The sequence below is a fragment of the Pezoporus wallicus genome, unplaced genomic scaffold, assembly GCF_028554395.1.
Source record: "Pezoporus wallicus isolate ANWC-B61680 ecotype Strahan unplaced genomic scaffold, APGP_CSIRO_Pwel_v1 contig_8723, whole genome shotgun sequence".
NCBI classification, from domain to species: Eukaryota; Metazoa; Chordata; class Aves; order Psittaciformes; family Psittacidae; genus Pezoporus; species Pezoporus wallicus.
The window spans coordinates 653967-676320 of NW_026635404.1; the positions used below are offsets into that span (position 1 = coordinate 653967).

A 22354-nucleotide genomic window follows, 5' to 3' on the forward strand; every position below is an offset into this window, starting at 1 on the left:
GAAATGAAAGTCAAAGTCCTTCCTGTTTCAATTCCCGTTTTCAGCATCACTTCTGTTGTTCAAACCCCACTCCTGTCCCAGAGCCCTGCCACTGTCCCCAGATTGCTCTGAGCCCCAGAACAGGCACCTAACATGGGATTTTGCCAATGGAAATAATCCCATGAATTGAGGAACCAGGAGCAACAGAACGAGCAGCTCCCATGGGGCACAGCATCTCTCAGATGCTCAAACACAAGCTGCTGTCCTGGTACTGCAGGACCCCACTGGCTTTCCTGCCCCTTTCTTTGCCTTTGGATCTCCCTGTCCTGGTATTGGCCCTGGTGAAACCTGAGTCACCTTTTGCTTTGTGTCAGCTCCCACACCAGCCTCCCTGCAGCAGCACAGGGGGAATGAAAGTGGAGGATTTTGCTTCCGTGCTCTGGTTGGGGGGTAGGTGATGATAGACAAAACCCAGCTTAGGCATAAGTCAAGTGCTGGGCACTGGTAGGTAGGAGTGAACCCTGGAGTGGGGTGCAGGCTGCTCCTTGTGTTCCCCAGCAGTCTAGCACCCCAGGGATGCTTCCACCCCCCAGAGATGCAGCATCCTACTCTGTTGGGCCACGCATCCCACTGACATCAGTGGAAATAAGAGAGAACCGAACTGGAACACTTCACCCCCACCTGCTGCAACAGGAAAGCTTGATAGGGCACAAATGGGCAAACCCAAGCTGGCCTCACAACATGTGTGCACCTAGGTCCTCTCCCTCAAGAGGGAGGCAAGAATGTTTTGTCTCCCACAGTATCATGTATGTGCTCAAAGCCTTGGCTAGAGAAACAGCTTAAGAAGAGAGGTCCTGAGGAGATGAGCATTTTGCAGTGGTTATTGTTCTAAGATGAGAGCTCTCTTTTCCTAGAGCTGGGTAAAATAGCCCAGGCTGTGCTGGCCTGGGCTGCTTACTGTGAAAATAGTTAAATTTAAGCAATAAATGCAGCTTTTTAGTCCAGGCCAGTCACTTCCTGCAGCCGCTGCAGTACATCCTCATAACCTTGCCAGCCCCGTGCTATGCACACAACACAACATGCACGTTCACTTCCACTACCTTTTATGGCCTCTTTCACAGCGGAGTCGACAGGAATAATGTTCTTCTCCACCAGCTCCAAAGGACCCGGCCTGAGAGCAATCTTTTCATTGAGATCATCTGCCAGTCGGGCTCTTTTCAGCTTCATTTGAGTAGACTGAATGGACCCCTCTGCAGCTGAGTCTAAAAGGCCAAATGGAAGGCATCAGTTTGGGACCTGGGGCATCTCCAAGCACAGTGCACAGTGAGAATGTGCTTTCCCTTCAACGCAGCCAAAATCTGGGCTGCAGCCAGATGGCTCAGTGCACAGCAGGAGCTGCTGTGAGGCTGTGAGGCAGGATGCTGGACTGGATGGGGCTGGTGGGATTTGAGACATAGGTCCTCCTCTGAGCCTGAGGTCCAACTTCTCATTCCCAGGCAAAAGCCTTTGTCTACTAGCCTAGGCTTGCAAACCCATCCTGCAGCTGGGGCATCCTCCCCAAGGATCAGGAATGATCTGCAATGGAAACTTCATTAACAAACTCCCACTAATGTAGGGGCCAAAGTGGACTCCAGCTCCTGTCTGCTAGGAGCCCATTGGCCCTTGCTGGCTAATGCAGATGGATCCCTACTTCTGGGGAGCAGCTGCAGAAATGAACCATTGACAGTGTTTGACAGATGGAGGAAATGTCTTGCACTGGAAGAAAAAAGGCTGAGGTTTTGGGAGCAGACATTTGGAGGCAATGTAACAACAGTGCTCCAGGACTTCAGGGAAAAAACAAGCTGCAGAGGAGCATAAGAGAGGCAGCTAGATCTGGAAGCTACAGCCCTACCAAACCAAGCTGAGAAGTCTACAGTTATTGAGTGGTGATGTAAGTAGCCAATTAAACAGACATTGCCTGAACAGAGGTCGTCTGGCTCCTCTGGTGGCACAGGCATGAGCAGTGAGGGAGCGGGATTCTAAAACAGACCATGTCTATACCCTTGGGGGTCTAAAGGAAGAAGGGCTGCATCTAGATTGTCCTGTCTTCAAAGACTGGAGACTCTTCTAGAAGAGAGACTGTAGGCAACAGAAGTTACAGGGCTTGATACCATGGAAAGTTCTCTGCAGGAGGCCAGGAGAGCTGATCCAGGGTAACTCCTGGCCTCAGACTATACAGGGCAGTAAACACACTTGAGGTGAACCGTAACAGAAGGTGTCCCTGTAAAGCATTTAGATGATGTGAAGTCTCAGTTGGCCGGTTTCAATCACCTCTAGGCCCTGTTACGAACCAAGTAGACATGTGAGTCCATGATATGCCAGGGTACATGTCCTGTATGCAGAGGTGTGTGTGAGGCAGCACAGCCAGCTTGCTCAATACAAAGCCAGGCAGTATCTTCTCCAGCTCCCCTCTGGCTGTGTCTGCCTGGCCTTGCCCATGCCTGGCGACTGCAGCTGCCCCCACATCTTGTTTGTAGTCCCCTAACTCCTCTAGCGCTTCTATGGTTTAACCTAAGGGAAAGATACTTTCCACCTGATTGATAAACAAGCAATGGTGCTAGCTCACTCTAGGGATGGACATCCAAAGAGAAAGCAAGGCAGTGACAGTGATCTGGAATGGGTCCCTGCCTCAGCCCTCCTGTGTGGCAGAGGAAAAAGAAATACGGACTTCATCCATGCCGAGAGCAGAGGCCAGCAATTACAGTTGCCAGAGAGTGATCTGCTTCTTCCAGGCATCTGACAGGACTACAGGAGAGAGGCTGCACATCCTCCCTGGCTCTAAGGAGCTCGGTATCTCTGGAGATAACAGGGGGCACCACAGTGTTCCGCTGTCTGTGATGGGATACAGCAGAGCCTTGCCAGCTCTCTGGCCGGGAAGGGACACCAGGATGGGAGAGGGGAGAGGTGCTGTGGCTCATGGCCTGATAGCAGGGCTCACCCTTTTTTTACAGCTGTGCTTGGCATGAGCTGGCACAAAAAATATCCAGAATTATGGAAAAACAAAAGACATCCAGCTTTGGGAGGTATTGCAGCCACCAGCTACAGGGATTTCAGTGCCCTGGACAACTAGTGCCTTGGGTATGCTTTTCATGAGGGTCACCTCTGCTGAGTCCTCTCTTACAGCTCTTCTCCATGGTATTTTATACTGGTCCCCGCCAGAGATGGGAGAATGGTTAGATAACCTTTGGATGTTACATCAGTGAATAAATGTGTGTCCTGCCTCCTGAAGGCCAGGACTGAATTCCGTACAACATGTGTCCCATTTGAATCTGCCCCCTGCCCCTCATGAGTAGCTGGGACAAAGTTATCCCAATGAGAGTCCTGCAGGGAAGCCAAGTGGGGCAGGAAAGGCATGAGTCACAAGGTGGGAGAAACAAGGAGTATGTGTGAGAAGCTCAGGCAGTCTTACCTTGCAAAATGTGCATATTGACCAGGTCTGATCTCTCAGGCCTGCTTCTGATCTTGTGCTTGAGATAATCTTCAGTCTGCAGGACATAAATGCAGAGTTACCTGGGTAGAGCAGCAGTAAGGTACAGAGAGCATCTGCCCCTGTGCCACCCCATGGTTCTTTTGGATTTATTACAATGTTTACTAAACCCACTCCTGAGATGTCTCCTTTCCAATTTCCCTTGGGTTTCTCATGCCTGGAAGTATTACAAGAGCCTATGGGAAGGATGAGATCTATTCAACAGGGAGTGGTGGATATTCTCCTAGCTTAGCATGCCATGTGGCCTTTGAGAGCTGCACCAAGGCACCTCCAGAGTGTATGGTTAGCAATGGTTTCTGTGGCAAGCCTGGCACTCTGGGGCTGAGCAGGCCATGGAGATTCCCAGGCTCTTTACCTGGGTCACCCACGAGGCTTGGTCTTCCTGCAGCTAAGTTAAGGTACAGGAAGAAATAGGACCAAAAAATGGACATAGTTCAAAGAGGTTAAAATCTTCAGGATAAATATGAAAGAATAGTACAAGCAGCTGGAGCAAAACTGGAAAACCTGCAGTACAAAATGTACAGGATCATGAGAAAAAGGTTTCATAAGGACTTCCGTAGGCATGACAAGGCAATGGAAAGTGCTGTCTGTGTTCCATAAGCAGGAGAAATAATTATGCATACTGCTGGGATGGCTACAGGATTTAATGCGTTTTTAAACCATCCTGCCTAAGAAGATAAATGGCTATTTATCGATCAGATGACTAAGCCAAGAACCTTCAGCAACAAAAGAGAAGAAACCCCAGTTATCAGGTTGGAGAACAGGTTGGAGAATCCTCAGATGGGTTAAATATTCCCAGTTTGAGATACACAAGAGTAATATCTATGGGTCTCCAGGAAACAGGGCGAGGGAGAGCCTAATTTCTTGCTTTAAATGAAATGGAGAGAAGAAACAAGGAATTCATAAACCAGTCAGCAAGATATTGGACCAAGCAATCAAACAGCCTCTATAAACAGATTTTGAAGATAGAGAGGAGGTGAGTAAGAGCCAGGATGGATTCATCAAGAACAAGCCACATCACACCAACCTTATTTCATTCTATGGAGAGCTGACAGATTTCTGTTACAGGAATAAACAGTGAATGTCATGCAGCTTGACTTGAAGCATGTTTTGACATTATCTCACATGGCTTTCTCACAGGCAAGCCAGAGAAATTTGGTCTGGATAAGACTAACATAAGAAAGGAGTGTAGCTGTGGGTCATCAGAGGAATTAGGAATGGCTCACAGTCTAAACAGAAGAATAGATCAAATCACATTACACAGCAATTTTTTCTACTAGCCAATACATTCATTACTGTGTTGGAGGATAGAAAATATACTCCTTAGCTCTGACTCATTCAAGGCTAGCAGATTACAAAGCAACATGATTCAGAGTAATCGAAGAAATGATCTGAAGTAGTTCTGATCCCATTGCAAGGACACGTGGAAAGGACTGCGTTCAGGTCACAGCTGATTCTGCACTGGGGTGGATGAAGCTAAGCAGCTGTGCACGCACATGCATAGAGAAGAGCGAGCCATGGGCTTCAGTTTCAACAGAGCATGGGCTGGGAACTGGGGCCACTTGCTAAGAGCACAGGTTAGAGAGCTATGGTTGGGCTGGCTGTGGTGGTCAGGGGTGACCCAGCCGGGGCTGGCTGCTCTGGGGCACAGGAACGACAGCTTTTCCTCCCTGCCACGCTTGCAGGGTGCGGGAAGGAAGCGCTCAAGCCCTTCTGAGCCTCAGGGAAGTCAGACCCAGCAAGCTCTTAGGAGGCATTGACTTCAAAGGCTGTGCACTGGCCCGAGGCCAGCCTCTAATGTCGCCAGTGACATGTTTAAACAAATAATAGACACTTTATTTACTGAAGTCTTTACCATTCCTTACCCTTCCCCCGCTAGGTTTTCCCCGGCTTATTTTCACCAACACAGTCCCTTGCTTGGACCATGTGCATGTTTGCTGCTTCCTATGAAGGACAGAGCAAGCTGCTGTCTGCACCTGAGTGCGGTTAAATTCACCTCATGCATTTCTAGCTAATCCTCGGGTCAGGTCCTGACTTGGGCTAAGCTTGAATTGCTGCCCTACGGCTGTGGCATTGTCCTTGTCAAACCCACCATTCACACTGCATTACCCTGACTTTCTGCTCAGGTTTCAGTTCCTCTTGACCGTTGCTCTTTATAAGCTGCGTTTGTGCCGCTGGGGTGCAAATGGTGGAGAAAGACTTCAGATGTGTTTGAGGTCTATTTTAGTGTCAGTTGAAACAGAAGAGCTTTCAAAACACATGAAAGCAGTTCTTGTTATCTGCTTTCTGTTTGCAGAACATCAGTTTGGAGGAGTGTCAGCTAAGCAACAAATGCCATTGAGTAAGTATCTGGAAACAGCTGCTGCTCCTTCCCTGTCACAGCTCAAAGCAGGGCATCCTTGCAAAGGAGTATGTTTGTTCTGGGCTGTGCTCATTAGTGTTTTGATTAGCATGGTCTGAAAACGCAGTTTGGGATAGACTAGAGAGCATCCTTCCCTTTCCCTAGGCAAGTAGCCAGCGAAAGCTATTGGAGAGAAAGACAAAGAGACACAGATGTATACTTGAGCTGTAAAATATGTGACACTTCAGGGATACTTTGGATTGCTTGAAATTCTGTAAGCACACCAATTTTTCAGAGTCATGCTGTGTTTCTTATGCTGGCCGTTTATTACCACAGGAGACTCAGGGCAAGTGATTTGGAGTGTGTTTAAGTTCAGATGAGCACTCCTCCATGTTTCACAATCATTCTTCCTTGCAAAAGTCCTTTCTTAGACACAGATTAATGGAACAAACTCTTTGCGTTCAAGCAAAACCTGCATGACTGAGTGTTCCCTCTTCCATGGACATCCCTCCAGCTCGGTCAAGGCTGGATGGAAGGTGCTTGGAAAACCCACAGAGTGGTCTCATCGCAGGGTTTCAATGTGTTCTGGAAATGCCTACTTATCTCTGCCTTCAGCAATATTTAAGGAGCCTGAGTGCAGCTAGATAACAGGGCCAGAGGGAGCCTGGCCCACTTAGCCCCTTGGATGTTGTGTGTTGTAACAGCCACGCTGCACTGCAGAGCTAAGAGCAGGGCTCCTGCCTGACGACAAATGTGAGTTCCCTGGGGACCCGCTCCGGGTGACAAAGGGCATCTGCAGGCCTCCTGCATGCTTGCTAAACAGTTAGGCTCCTTCAGCCTTGTTTGCTGCTGGCCCTGCTCTAACCCTGCTGAGGAGTGGACACCAGTCAGTGCCTTGAGGAGTGGGCTGTGGACCTGGTCCGGAGACTTCAGCTGCTTGGATGTTCGCTGGAAGGACTGCTGATGCCATGTGAACTGCTCCCTGCCCACAGTCTCTTGTGAACCCCAAGTGATGTTGTAAAACCCCATAGCTCAGGCACAGATGCTCCAGAGCATTTGTGAATCCTGGCCTGGCCCCAGCATGTCTAAAAGCAGGGGAGATGCTGTGACCCTCACCTTTGGCCACAGGGCTTGAATAAAGGATGCCAGAGCAGGGGGGCAATGGTGGAGAGTGCTATCAAACCCCGCGAGTCATGCAAAGCAAGCCCATGTGTCCCCTCACTGGGTGGCTGCAGGAGTTACCTTGGCTCGCTCCAGACTTTTTCGCTGTTCATGGAATGAGGATGGGCTTTTCAGTGCTGCAACAGGAAAGAGAGAGGAGCAGTCAGCACAGGAGTGGAAGCAAGCAGCTACCAGGATATTCAGCAACAGCATTTTAATGAGGGCTATATAAATAGCAACACAAACTAGCCATTCCCTTTATTGCACTGACTAAAAATAACTCAGGAAAGCTCTGGGAAATCCCTTGCTCTCAGCCAGTCCATGGATGGAGAGCACGGGGAGCACAGGAGGCAAATGGGCAGGGAGGGGGTGTGGGCTTTGAAACACAGTGCTCTGTGGGACACATCAGAAAGCAGATATGGCTTTTCCTTGGAGTGCTTCCTGCAGGTCATGGAAGGCACCAGAGCCCCAGAAGACGATGTGGGAAGAGCTACAACCTGAGAGGGGACCACATCTGCAAGGAAAACCTGCAGGTGATGGAGACTTGAGGACAGCAGGAAAACTACCTGGCCTCTACCGTGCTCTAGCAAGGGAATTTCAGTGCAAGGTCCCTTGTCCCTCCTCCATCACTGACCTCCCCTCCATCTCTCACTGGATGTTGGTCCTGTTCTCTGCCCAGAAGCACCAGTGTGACTTGGGGCCTCCCTAAGCAGGCTGCTGCCCGGTCAGCTACCAGGCTGCAGACCATGCCCTCAGCATCTTCTGACACCAAGGAGGACTAACCCACATGGGGTCCCAAACAACAGCCAGTGAGCCCTGGCTCTAGGAGCAGTGGACACCAGCCCCATGGAGGAGTCTGTATTGGAGTCATGGAGAACCTTGAATGTTTCCTTCTTTACTCTGGTTCACTAGAAATAGAATTATGGTGAAGGGGTTAATATTTCTGAGATCCTGCAAAAATTCTATTCTGGCTGTATAAGAGGCAAAATTAACTGTTCCCATTGGGACAGGGAAGGGGAAGGTGTCCTGACCCACAAAACCAACCTGCTACAACTCTGTTTGGCAATAGGAATTCCCTTTTGATCTTCTGAATGAGATCCAGTAAGGAGAGAAACTGTTTCCACATAGGACATTTTATCCTCCATCAGTCTAGAGGAGGATGAAGAGAAGACTTGGGGCAGATGGGAAATGTTCGGGGGCCCTCTGTGTTGGCTTTTGGTAGGCAACCCACAGCGTAACCACTATGAACCCCGGTAAATCACAGTAAATCACTGTGTGAGCCCATTTCTGCTCCTAACATGGGAAAGCAGACATACAGACAAGCATTACTGTGCCATGCTCCAGTGAGCAGCCATGAGGACTTGTGAGGTTTAATCAGAAGCAAACTAAAATGATGCACACAAGAGCATGAAGTTAGCAAGAGAGATGACTTTTCAGCCCCGCTCACTGTGAAGTACTGACATAGGGAGTGTGCTATGGGCATCGACCAAACTCCGTGCTCTTCAAGAGGAACATGTTGCAGAATTTAGTAATTTACCAACATTTTTGGAGGAATTATGTGGATGCTGCAGCTTGTATTAGTCTGCAAAACAAACAGAGACATCGCTAGCACTTGTTATTCAGACAACTTGTCATGGGTGACACATCAGCTTGAAATGGCTGAGGGTCTGGAGGTAACAGGGCAGAGCTGCTGTGCTTGGTGTTGATAATCTTGGGACCGTGACCTCTAAGGTTTGTTAAAGGATGAGGTGGTGGCTGTGTACAGCAGGAGTCTTCAAGCACAGCTATTTCTCAGCCCATCACTCTATTGGGAGCCTTGCTTTGAGGGGAATCCTTGATGCTGCAAGCTGCCTCCCCTCCTCCAGGGTAGGTGACCAGGGTCTGGCTGGGGCCTGGGGCAGGTGTCTGTGCAGGTCTAGAGAGAGGGGTCACCCATGCTGAGCCCCACAGCCTGTGTTTCTGCAAATGTCCCCACATGTTCTTGGTTTAAAATGCTTTAGCTGGGCCTGCACCAGTTTCACCAAGACAGTAAAACCATGTGTTGGTGCATGAACTGGGAACATCCTATTGAGTGAGCCTGAAGAAAGGGGCAGGCTCTGCTCTCACCTGCACATCTCCTGTGCATCAGAAGCTTGCTGTGTGCCAAAGAATCTGATCTCCCCTTGCTCCCAGAGGACCCTCCATACACAGAGTCACAGGGCTGCAGGAACTCAGAGGCTGCTCTTGCCCACCAGTCTGTGCCTGTCTCTATTGGTAGAGCCCTTTTCAGCAGTGTGGATAGTTTTGCCAGCCAGTTGTTCAATTTACAACCTGAAAACATCTGACAATCTGAGTCCAGCTTTGAACCTGAAGCCTTGGCAATGCCACTGCTCCTGAGCATCCTCTAAGCAGTTTCCTGCCTTCTCTAGTGATGAGGCCATCTGAAGGTTTCACATTTCTCAGAGGAACATCTGAAGTATGATGAAAGCTCAGGTATGTGATGGAGTTGATCTTTTCCAATCAAACTAAGTACAGACTAGGCTTTGGTAAGGATATTCCTTTACTGCTATGCTCAGGTAGCACTGATACTTCTCCCTGTGCTGTTCTCTTGGATGCCAAAATCCAGCCAGGTTCCTAGGATGTATTCCAGTGTTTCATGTTTGCTGTGCTATAGCTGCACTGCTGAGCTCTGGAGGCTCTGAAGATAGTCACCAACTCCCTCAGCTCCCCTTCCCACAAGGCTTTCTACAACCCTCAAATCTTTTATCCAATGCTATTCTTTTACTCTGACCTTCTGTCTCTCTGGTGTCTGTATAAAACGCATCACTTATAAAAACAAAGTTTCTCCATCCTGGGATTGTATCAGCAGAAAATGTATGCAATGGATTGAAAGCAATCCTTGTGCAAAATCCAATGTGCAATGTGGGATCAAGTGCATGCTCCAAGCCTGATACCAAACCTGACTCTAACCGTGGAGACCAGCAATGCCTTTACTCTTTTCCAGAAGGGCAATTCTCAACCACTGTGGGTTGTAGCCCTGTGGGCTCATTTCTTGCCCTCCTGCAATACATGTGAAGTGAGGTCCTGTCCTGGTGCAACACCCAGAGCCAACCTCACCTGCTGGTCTTCAAAGCCAACAGGCATGAGAAGTTATCACAGAATCCCAGCCTGGTTTGGGTTGAAGGGACGTTAAAGCTCCTCCAGCTCCAACCCCTGCCACAGGCAGGGACACCTTCCACTAGAGCAGCTTGCTCCAAGCCCCTGTGTCCAACCTGCCCTTGAAGACTGCCAGGGATGGGGCAGCCACAGCTTCTCTGGGCACCCTGTGCCAGCGCCTCAGCACCCTCACAGGGAAGAGCTTCTGCCTAAGAGCTCAGCTCAGTCTCCCCTCTGGCAGGTTAAAGCCATTCCCCTTGGCCTGTCCCTACATCCCTTGTCCCAAGCCCCTCTCCAGGTTTCCTGCAGCCCCTTCAGGCACTGGAGCTGCTCTCAGGTCTCCCCTTCAGGAGCCTTCTCTTCTCCAGGCTGCCCCAGCCCAGCTCTCTCAGCCTGGCTCCAGAGCAGAGCTGCTCCGGCCCTCGCAGCATCTCCATGGCCTCCTCTGGACTCAAGCAGGTCCACATCCTTAAATACTTGTTTTCCATAAGGAATGACTGCACGTGCCCAAGCCATGGGGAGTCTGGCTGGGGCTCCCATGTACTAAATGCTGACGCCTGACGCTCCCTCCGGAGGTCAGATGCAGCAGTTAAATTTTACGTGTTTGTTTTTCTAATGGCAGAAGTGTCTTCTCTTCTATTACTTTCAGGGAGTGAACTGTGCTCAAGCTTCCCAAAATGGCCTTCTTGGACAGAACCCAGACTGCAAAATGTCAGAGTAGAAGCTGGGAGTGCAAAGAAGTCATAAGTAACAGGAAAATACCCTTCAGCTGCCATCAGATAAATCTGGTTTAATATGTGGTCTGCAGTGTGTAAGGTTTTCAATGTTAGGTGTCAGTCCCGTGCACTCAGTGTGCAGAGCAGTGTCAGGTATTCAGACCTCTCAGTTGGCACCACTGCTCCATACGTGTGCACAGGGGTGTCCTGCACCTCATCTGAGCATTCCCATTTCTAGAGTGGGTTTCCCAGTTCAGGAGATGTTAGATGTAGTTTTGGCCACTGACTCTATTTCCAGTGCTTGCAATACTATAACAAACGTCACTCCTGGAGCCCTGTGGTTAAAATGCTTGCCTAGCCCTAACCCTAATGCTTGCCTTTTGGTGGCAGGCAGCAAAAAATCTGAACGCTTAAAGGAATAAACAGAAGGTAAATAGGAAGAACACATATTTATCCATCTGAAAACCATAATGATCATTTTGACAGTCATGATTTTTGTCATCCTGCTCAAGTTTTCTTAATGTTTGCTGGCAACACTGCGCTGAGAATTTGTCCGTTGCTGGCTACCTTGACCCAGTGCTTTAGGAAGGCAGCTGCATGGGAAGGGCTGAGGGCTGCACAGGGTGCAGCAAGCAGTGCTAGAGCTGTGCTCCTAGTGCGTTGTTCTGCTCTTTAGACAAGAGCTGCATCAGAATCTTCAAGGTCAGCCAGAAGAGACAGAAGTGACACAGGCTTTGGAAAGTTGTGGTCTTAGCAGCGAACACTAAGGGCCCTTGGTGAGACAGGGTAAGTCTCTACCTGGGTCCTAGGTATCACATTCATGCACATGGAGCCTGAGCTAGGTCAGGATGGAGTTATCCCATCACACCTGAGCTGCCAACAGCGTTTCTCTGGTAGTGCTACAGGTTTCATGACGCACCTGCAGGTGCAGAAGGGGATCATGTTCATTCACTTACTTTTTGGGATCTAGCAACTAGCTTTCTGATGCTGAATGAGCACATGATAATGCTGGAGCTTGCTCTTCAGGCTTGAATGCCAGCTTGAAAAGGATGAATGTGGTCAGAGAGGGAAAAGCATGGATGTCATTTGTCTGCAGCAAGCAGGCCCAGGTGGGGTTTCACTGGCCTCAAGTATACACTGACAGTTTTGTCCTGTGGGGTCCTGGCTGGGCACAGGCACAGGTCTGGATATGTCTCACTCATAGAAGTGCACTGGGGCTAAGGCAGTTACCCACCGCTTCCTTCTTCCACAGCCTCTTGGAATGGGCTCTCTCTACCTCTTCCTTGTTCTGTGGATCTGGTCCAGCCACAGAGGGTCTTGGCTTTTACAGGAGGACATGAGATTCTCTGCCTTTGCCTACATGAAGAGCTTTGCGAGTCTTCTGCTTGGAGCTGGGTATGCTAGTCTGCTACGGTGACCTCAGGGACAGGGAGCTATGCACCTGAATCTTTGGATGCTGTAAGCTAAGCATCTCTCCTGACCTCAGTTTGAGCAGTGGCATTATAGTCTATGTGGCAAATGCTGGGCACTGTTGTGCAGCGACAGGAACTCTGATATTTCTATGGGGCAGGAAGCAAAGTCCCCTGGTAATAACCTGCTCAGAGCGGAGCGGGTCTGGGCAGGCAGCTGGTGCCACAGCGTGCTCCAGCAGTGCCCGGGGTGAACACAGGAGTGGGTGACAAGGCACAAACAGGTACTCACGTGGCATGATGCCTTGGTCTGCCAGCTGCTCGCGGGTCCTTCTCTGCTGAAGCCGTAGCTGCAAAACTGTAAGAGAGATGGTGTCAGGAAAAGAGGCAGGATTTCAACTCTTCCCTGTGAGGGTGCTGAGGTGCTGGCACAGGGTGCCCAGAGAAGCTGTGGCTGCCCCATCCCTGGCAGTGTTCAAGGGCAGGTTGGACACAGGGGCTTGGAGCAAGCTGCTCTAGTGGAAGGGGTCCCTGCCTGTGGCAGGGGTTGGAGCTGGAGGAGCTTTAAGGTCCCTTCCAACCCAAACCACGCTGGGATTCTGTGATTCTATGACAATGTGCCGTGGGTCTCTGTGTGGTACAGAGGTCTGGCACTGAGCTCTGCTGCTGCTGGACCAGCCTTGGCGCAGCAGAGTGCTCAAAGCCAAGGAGGAGCTGCATAGACTGAACCACCCTCATCCTCACTGCTGCAGACAGATGAGCTGCACAGGTCTGCTTCTGGTCCAGGCAATTCCCTAGTGCCTGGGGCAGGCTGATCCCTGCCTGGCGCCGGTGATGGGTGATGGCAGCCTCAGGTGGCCATGGCTTCAGCTCAGATAACTGCTCAGTTCTGAACTCTGAGGCTGGGAGGTTCTCCCTCCCGCCAGCACTGTGGGTTGAGTACAGTTGTCCAACTCCATCACTCTCCTGAGGGCCTGGCAGTGTAATTCCAGCCCTGCAAGGCTCAACACTGGATGCAGACAGCCTTACTGTTCCGAGGGGGATGTAGATGATGTGGTGAGGAGAGATTAGTACCATCTCTGTATGAATCCACTGCCTCAAGGACCTGCAGTCTCCAGTATAACTTGGGTTTGGAAACAGTGCACTGACAGATGGGAATGAACCACTGCTCATGGTCACTGTGTGGATTAGCAGCATGGCCTCAGGTACAGAGCACTGATGAGGCATCTGATAAAGAAGCAGCTCTCAACATGCACAGCATGCAACGATATCCCACCATACACCTGCAGCCTGCCTGGCGCAAGGCTACCTGCCTCTGCTTGGCCCAGGACAAGTCAGTTCCTCCCATCACTCAGGTAACCCTGCGCTTTGACTTAGGATCATATTCTACACCTTTGCTTTTGCACATTTGTCTTCAGGAAGACAGGCACTTGTATCACAAGGTGAAACACAGAGCTCACTTCTGTATTTTCCTGCTGGAAGCTCAGTACAGCTTGCCGCAAGGACATGCCTTGGTCAGTGGTCACAATAGAAGTGCATGCACATTCCCTACAGCACAGCCCCAGGCTGCATCCCCTGAGCTGACTGTAGAGAGGTGCTATTGGAACTGGAAGAGAGGAAGAACGGCCTTTTTGTCCTCAAGAGCAACCTGCTGAGCTCTGGCACAGCTCATGTCTACAGTGCAGCTTCCCCAGGATGTGGATGGAGCTGAAGAATAATCCCTTCCAGATGAGTTCCCAAAGCACACGGTCCAATTAGATCCATTGCCTGTGACTTTCCGTGTCCTTTGCAAAAGCCATGGCTCACATTCAGATCAAGTGTTTGGTAAAGGCCTCACATGGGACCATGATCTGCCAAATTCCAGCACTTCTTAGGACACCAAGGATAGATTCTTGCTGTGAGGGAAGCGTGCAGCCTTCAGTACCTGGTAAAGTCTGGGTGTGTGCAGTGAGCTGTCAGCCAGGCCTCTTTCAGAGAGAAAGAAGTTATACACTCCCTTGAAGCATAGCTCGGAATGATGGTGATGATGTCCAGTTGTGGTGGCTGTAAGAGTCAGCATCTGTCTTGATGCAAGAAGTGCTGAAAGCATGTGTAGGTTTCAGGGCCATGGCTCTCCCTGTGCTGGGATCCGGGAGCAGCACTCGGGAGCCCAGGTTTTCCAATGCTACTCCCTTCCAGCAACCAGTGCACAATCCAGGAGAGCCTGGCTAACAGCTGCTCCTTTGGCCCCTGCACTGAGCACTGCAGAGAGACCCTCACAGAGGGGACCTGATGTTATTTAATAATCTTTTTGTGCAGAGAGAAAAGGTTTCAGAGTTGTGTTTCATGCTGACAGGCAGAAAGGCTGTGACCCAGCGATGACACAAGCTGTTCTGGCTGTGAGAGCTAAGCTCTTCCATGGGTGAGTGGCTATGGACAGGCCATGCTGACAGAGAACGTTAGGACAGGAGCAGCCCAAGCTTGCTGGTTGAAACAGTTATTTCAACCATTGCGTACTCATCCATATCTGGTCCTCATTATGTGGTGGGCTGCACGCCTTGACTCCCTCATACCATCTCTATGAACTTCCAAACCATCTGAAGAAACATAGCGGTGCACAGTGCCAGACAATAACACCGAGCATCCCTGCAGGAAGAGGTAAAGCAGCCACTACTCTTGGCAGCCTCTGAGTCCATGCTGCAGCTCGCCTTTTGGTGGATGCCAGCTCAAGACTTACACCTTTCTCTTACAACCAACAATGCTTTGGAACAGACTGGAGGAGCCCCTGGTACCATCCAAACAACCACCATGTAGCTTCTTGAACAGGACTTGAGACCTGTTGAAGCTGTGTCTGACCCCAGCTGCGCTCCTGTCCCCTTCCTTTGCTTCATGTCTGAGCTCTGAGGGCTGCTGGGACTCACTCTGAGGATGGTGTCAAAGGCTTTTTTGACTATTATTTTTAAAGGAAACTGCTTTGCTGATGCGTCAGAGGAACATTTATGTTCCGAACAGTGATGGCTGGAGCACTGATGAGACAATGTTGGTCCCACACCCCCCACATCCTTGTTGCCTGCCTGCACCAGCTTGGATGGGGAGAAGTACCCCCAGGGGAGCAGTCATCCACACTGGTCATCCTGTGGCACCATCAGCTCAGAGACAGCTTCCAGCAACCTACTTCTTCCTCTGGTACCCCATGGTGAGAAATCCCTCCCTAGGCGATGCGAGGCATGTCACAGCTATTGCAGTGATTTTTCTGTCAGAAATGCCCCTCTTTTCTGTGTTAGCACTGTTTTAGTGATCATGCTTTCAGAAACAGCCTGTGCAGTGTGGCTGTTATCAGTGCAGACCTCCTGTCATCAGTCACTCTGGTGGCCCAAGCTCTGAGCACTGCCCATGACTTGAATCCTCTTCCCCAGGAGTTCACTCCAGAGCTTTAGGAAGCTCATCTTGATGGTCTTAAAGGTCTTTTCCAATCTACCTGATTCTGTGATTCTAAAAGACAGCTTGGGCCTTGCCTGGCCTGATGATGCTCTGGAAAAGACATATTCAAATCCTCCCTCCACCCCAGGAATGGGCAGACCTGGCCTTCTGCTTCAGTCTGCAGGGAACTTTTAGTCCCGTGCTCAGCACACTGTCAGGATGGGACTGTTCTCCCCTGCACCATCAGATTGTCCCCCATGCTGGGGCATTGCCGCAGCACTCACAGCACCATCCTCTCTTTGGGGAATCAGCTTTACTGGGAGCTGCTCTCCTTGCAGGGATGACTAGGGCAAAGCCATGGCTGACCTGATCCTGTGCTGGTGACCGTCTGTGTCTGAGAAGGAGGTTCTCAGAGCTGTGCCTTCCAGCCAACACTTGTGTAGCAAGCAGAGCATGTTCCCTGGAACTCTGAGGCTGCAAGAGGCTTTCTCAGCACTCAGCTCAATGGGATGAGCCACCCGGAGGAGCTGCAGCCATAGTGCTGCTGCTTTACTTCCAACCTAGCACCTGTCCCTATCTCAGACAGACCCTCTGGGAGTGACTGAGGCAGAGTCCCCACTGCTTCAGCTCTTCCCAGCTCTCCTAGGTGGTTTCAGGTGAAATCCCACTAACTGCTGGTTTCCTCCCTTCCAGCACTTTTGCTCTGATTTGGAACCACATTCACTCCAGTGCCATTGCTGTGCAAACAAGTCACTGCTGCTCCCAGAAATGATGGTCAGGCTCATCCCTGCCTCTTGTGCTGCTCCCGAGCTGTGTAGTGTAGGGGATGAGCAGAAGCACCACATTGCACTGGATTGACCCAAGCCCATGAACTTGATGGCACTCAGCAGTTTGACAAGCAGCAGCAAGTCACTGTCCTCTCTGCAGCCACCCCAGCAGCTCGTTCCTGCTGGGCTTTGACGGGCAGCTCAGTGCTGCACAGGATGGGGCCAGGGAGGAGCTGTCAGCAAATTGAGAATGGGGTGATGGGGAGGATGGACTCCTGTTTTGAACAGCAGCAGCTTTGTTGCCTGTCAAACAGCAGCTGAGCAAACGTGGAACATGTGTTTGTCCATGGCCATGATGTGGGCCAGAGGAACCTGTTGGCTCTCCCCTGCTCTGGCACTGGCTGCAGGAAATGGCCTGTTTTGCCCCCATCCTCCCTTGAAAGGCAGGGCTGCTGCTGGCTTTGAGGATGTCTTTATAGATGATGACTGAAGCTTTCTTGTTTGAGCATGTCAGGAGGAGAGAAGCTGCCCAGAGGGAGATGCAAGTGGGACCCCTTGACTGTCCCAGGGCCCCAGCAGGACAGGAGCAGGGCTGGCTTGCTGCAGGCATGTTGCTTGTGGTCTTTCACAGGCTGTGGCTGTTTCCTGCAGCTATGTCAGGAGCAGGATCTTGCATTCAAAGCAGGATGTCCACATGGGCAGGGCAGCCTGCAGCAGGAGTGCTCAGTCCTAAGCAATAGGCTGACATCAAGCTCCTGACATGGAGGCTGTACTTGGATGAATGTGGAGTCACTCTGAGGTGGATGACATTGATCTGTCATAGGAAGAGACATAGGCCCACACCTGACTAGCAAATGAGCACATGTCACCACTAAAGAGAAATCACCTCTGTGTTCATCATAACATGCAACCCCAACCTCCCCATGGTCCTGAGAACAGGCTGTCAGCCCTCCTTGGGGTCATGCCTTCAGCATCCCTGTGAGCAGCCCATACATCCTTCTGCTCAGGCACAGTGAGGTACGTGTCAGTTTGTGCTATAACACATGCCTGGCCAAGAGAGAAACGTATGGCTGTCAGCTGAACCTCCAAGGTATAAGATGAAGCCACCAAGGTACAAGCTGCCAGAAAACCGAAACCAAGCACAAACTGATCTACATCAAGCCCGTGCTTTACAACAACTTCACGAAACCATGAGACAGTGTCACCGGTCATAGAGAGGCCACGGTTTGAACACACACTCTGGTTGTGGGCTGCACAAGTTCATGGTCTGAGAGGAAACACATGCACACTCTTCATCTTTGAACACCAGGAGAATGAAAATAAAGCTTCTGCCAAACTGCCTGCCCTGACACCCCACCAGGCCCTACTTTATTAACCTGCTGATTTTGGTCCGAATCATCCTCTCCACCAAAGGCAGACAGAATAAAATCCTCTCCCACCTCATCCAGCTTCATTCAAGCCCTGTGTGCAAGCATGAGCCCTCTCCCCCATAGAGCCAGGCAAGTCTCCTTGCAGTTCACACCATGTGTCCACAATTAGGCCTGGGTATTACCCCATGCCAAGCCGTGCAGAGCCATATTTAGGGTGTTAAAATTTCACTTCTCACCAATTATCTGAACTACCACTGATGTTATGCAGATGTTGGCCTTGTAAACTCTCATTCCATATCTCTGGACAGAAAAGGTCAGAGTTAAGGTTAAGTCTGCGTTTGCCAGCTTTGTTTGCTCTGCCCGATGACAACGCTTCGCTGCTGGAGTACAATTGGTTTGTATTCAAAGCAGGAGAGCACATAAATTATTGTCTCTGGGAAGAGTTAAATATGTTTCTGGAACAGCCCGTAGATGTCCTAGTTGATTTAGTGCAATCCCATTGACAATTGGAGCACATGGGGCAGCATGGCAGGCTTGAAGGATCGTCATTCCTGCAAAATTTGTCAGGATGACCTCAGATCAGTGCATTTGTCTTTGGAAAAAGAGATAAACCAAATGCATACACAAATCCTTGAGCAAGGGGAGGGGGAACCCGAAGGCCTGCAGCATGGTGATGATTTGATCTATCTCCTCTGCACCGGTTCCTGGTGCCCTGCACTGGGGCAGCTGCTGTGTGTCCACACTGCATGGCTATGCTGGTCCTTCACTGTGGACCACTGGAGAGGGAAGAGCAGGAGAAAACACTGTGGGATTCAAGGCAGCATTGCTGGGCACTGTGTGAAAGAGCCGCTGCCTCCACCAGATGAGCCATTCTTGGACAAGCTCTTTCTTGTTACTGATGCTTCCAGATGGAAGCAAGAGGCAGGAAAGCTGACACACCACTCTCGGAGGGACATCTATGTGCCACCATCTTCTAGTTGCCAAATCCTTGCTCCCCTTTCTGCCTGTGTGCACCACAGAGATTAAAGGGATTCTGGGATGAGGAAACAGCAAGCGAGCCATAGATCTCTAGAAGCCTCTAACACACACATAGGTCTTTCAGCTGCTCAGTGTGTGCAGGCCATGGGGAGACAGGAAAAGTTTAGTTGCTAAGATTTACTTCAGCCCTCATTAACGTTGGCCTGGAATCCCTCAAAAGGGATCCAGGCTCGTCATGAGTCATGGAGCACAGCTAATCCTTCCCAAACCTGGGAGCAAGCGAAGCCTCACACCTGGTGGCACAAGACCCTTTCCAAAGCAGCAGCACATCATGAGGCATCCTTGCGGCTTGGCATCGCAGGGTCTGATCCCTCCTGGCTTGTCCTTTGCATGCTCTGTGCAAGCTACACAGCTCCCTGTGCTGCTGTCCTGTAGCGTGTCACAGCCCCTGAGCGATGCAGGGGGGTGTGGGGCGGGGTGATGGGTTGTTTGAGGGGTTCACCTCTCCTCCAAGTGAATGGAGGGCAGTAAATCAGAGCACTGCACCTCCTGCCATACTTGCAGGGCTTTACAGCTACTGAAGTCTGCACATGGAGCAGGGACACCAGAGTAAACTCTGTCCCATAGAGACCTTACATATAAGAGATTCGACCATTTCTCATTAGACATTTGCTTTTCTCCTCTATTCCTCATGTTAAAACCCCAGCAGCATTATGAAGGCAGCATTACTGATGTATTCATATTCCTCTGCATCCTGCTGTCCCTCCGTGTCTCACAGACTGCAGTGATCAGGGTTGTGCTGTAGCCATATCCTGTGCTACCTGCAGCGGTCCCAGCAGTAGAGAGGCAATGTGGGGAATCCTAGATCCACACTTGGGATTTTGGCAAACCCCACTCAAACAAAATAAATAGGCAGAGGACTCTTGTCGAATGGGAAGCCACCAGGCAACAGTGAGGGATTGCTGTTGTGGGAGTAAGTCATGAACTAAAGAATGCCCCACAAATTGACTGCCCTAGAAATGCTGAAAGGCACGAGAATTTATGGATGCAAAGACCCACAAAGTTTGCTTTTACTGGAGAATCATTCGAAAAACATGTTTAGAGATCCCATTGTTGGTTCCAACATAAAGCCAGCTTACAAATAAACCAGAAACGAGCCCTAAAACCAATACTGGTTCATCTGAAAAGAATGCAGGGACATGTAACAGAGCGCGCACTCCTCTCGTCAGAAAGGTGGCAGTGTTGCTTTGGAGTTGCTGGAGGAATAGTTACAGACAGATTCTTTTTCAAATGAACAGCAATGTACCATAATATACCAACAAAATCTAAGGAATGACTTAATCTAATGAAATGTAAGATCAGAGCGATATGGAAACCACACCAAAGCCCTGGACCCAAGTTCTGTATAATTCAGCCAGACTAGGACACTTGTGTTTGCACACACACTCTTGGGTTTTCAACCAACTGCCAACTTTGTACTTGCTGAGAAAACAAAGTTTAAGTTGACCACCCAGCTATCTAAGAGATCCCGATAACACCACTCATGTCTACCATCAGGATCATAAATCTCTATTTCATTATCTACACTGCACAAGGAGGCAAAAACACACGGTGTGGGTGACATGCCAGCATGACTGCCCTGTCCGGTTTTACAGCATCCCGTACGGCACACGCAGCTGGGCTGTCTGAACATCCGCACAGGTGATATTCACTTCACCTCTGGGAAGTTCAGAGAAAGCCCCTCGAGAACATATCTTTGACGTGATCGTTAGTATTACAGGATGTTATGGTCATTGCAATTCCAAGATACCCACTCACAAACCCGGCATACTTACTATAAATAAAGCCAGTGAATAAAGGCACGAATATCCAGCAGAGGGTCTGGTTTAGAAGTGACCGTCCCATAGTTCACCTTCACTCACCTTCACTCACGCCGAGTGTCCTCTGAGAAGCCCTGTACTGGTGCTTCCCCTAACTTAGGAGACGGAGGCATATTTTGCTTGCAAAGCCTCCGAGAGTGGCAATCAATTGTGTGGCTCTGGTTTTATTTCTCTGATGATGTCACTTTAAATACTTTTCATGTTCCATTTGTTATTTTTACTTCTAAAAATGACGCATTTCTTCAAATTCATTTTTCTCCAATTAGTCACAACTTAATGGCCCAAAGGCAGCTGCCTGCATGGCAGAGGGGCTGCCGGGCCCGTCCCCACTGCGGCTCTCACAGACAGACCCACATGAGCACCTGGAGTATACAGACGGCGTTAGGTGCCTTGTTTATCCCAGATGCCCTTTTGGCTTCCTGCCCTAATCCTTTCGCAGCAGGGCCAGGGCAGGAGACCCGGGAGCCAGAGTTTTACCAGAATAAACCACAAACAGAAACCGAAGGAAATGAAAAAACAGGAGGAAAACAAGAAAAAAGAAAGCAATGGAAAGGCAACAGAGAGGAAGGAAGATGCATTCCTCCACTTGTGGAATCGCCTCTGTAAGAGCAAAGCCGTGACAGCTCTACGACCCCTTGAGTATTTTACTCACATGCTGCTTCCAAAACATTCAACGCAAACCCGCCTGTGGGCACGGCTTGCAGAGAGAGAAGTTTTAAGAGAAATCTCAAGGTTTCCCCTACCTGATCTGAACTTGCTCCGAATCAGCAAGGAGTGCTCAGACCCCAGGAGTGTCATGGTGACTCGGGGACCAGCTCCAGACGCCCCTCACTTAAACCATTAAATTCCTCCAACAGGGAAAAGCCGACCAGACCACGGCTGGTGCTCAGGATTCATCCAGCTCTCCTGGCCTCTCGGGGTGCTTTTACAGCGGGTTGGCAAGAAGCAGCAAGTGGCTTTGCAAGAGTTGGTCCCATCCAAGCCCTGACCCTCCACAGACACCAACTGCTCCCCCTGTGCTGTGTTGAACTAATGAACGTGGAGCTGGCGGGAGCCTCCTCCCGCCCGGAGTTTACTACCAGCAGCCGGGTGTCCTGGCTGATGTCATCGTCTAGCGGGGAGCAGCGACTATCGGGAAGGGTCTCCGCAAAGACAGGACTTGGATATCTGATCCTAATTACTACCGGCCCCTACGCAGCCAATCAGGGCGCTCCCCGCTTTGGGAGCTGCTGGAAATATCAACACGGCGAGGGCTTAACTCTTTGCAGCGTGGAGGGATCCCAGTGGCCCTCACATGAAGGAAGGGCTGGGGTCAGGCCAAGAGTCCTGGGTGGTTGGGTGCAGGGCCTCCCGTGGGTACCGTGTTGGATGCCCTTCCCGACAGGGAGCCAGAGGATGTGGCTGCGGCTGCCCAGCAAATGTGCCCCTTGGCGCAGCGTTTGGGTGCTGATCACACAATCACAGCATCATTCGGGCTGAAGGGAGATCATCCAGTGCAACCCCCTGCCAAGGCGGGGCCACCCAGAGCAGGGCACACAGGAACGTGTCCAGGTGGGCTTGGGATGTCTCCGGAGAGGGAGACTGCACCCAGGGCTGCAGGGGTCCTGGGGAGCTGAACAGGGGTGCTCAGGGTGCGTTGTCTCTGCTTCCCTCCTGCTGGCAGGTGAGCCCAAGGCTGTGCTGCTCAGTGCAC

The 22354-nt window shown here is 50.5% G+C and overlaps 1 protein-coding gene across 12 annotated transcripts in view; it reads right to left on the bottom strand.

The window, feature by feature from the left end:
* Positions 1 to 22354, bottom strand: part of MYOCD (myocardin) — a 224085-nt gene that overhangs the window by 12347 nt on the left and 189384 nt on the right. For 3 of the 12 annotated variants that reach the window (XM_057423307.1, XM_057423339.1, XM_057423331.1), the window contains exons 3-6: positions 12560 to 12625; positions 7089 to 7144; positions 3428 to 3503; positions 1080 to 1241 (exon numbers count right to left, since the gene is read on the bottom strand). In XM_057423307.1, coding sequence (XP_057279290.1) covers positions 1080 to 1241; positions 3428 to 3503; positions 7089 to 7144; positions 12560 to 12625 — 360 coding nt within the window. The other 9 variants (XM_057423370.1, XM_057423364.1, XM_057423326.1 and 6 more) reach the window with 9 other exon arrangements.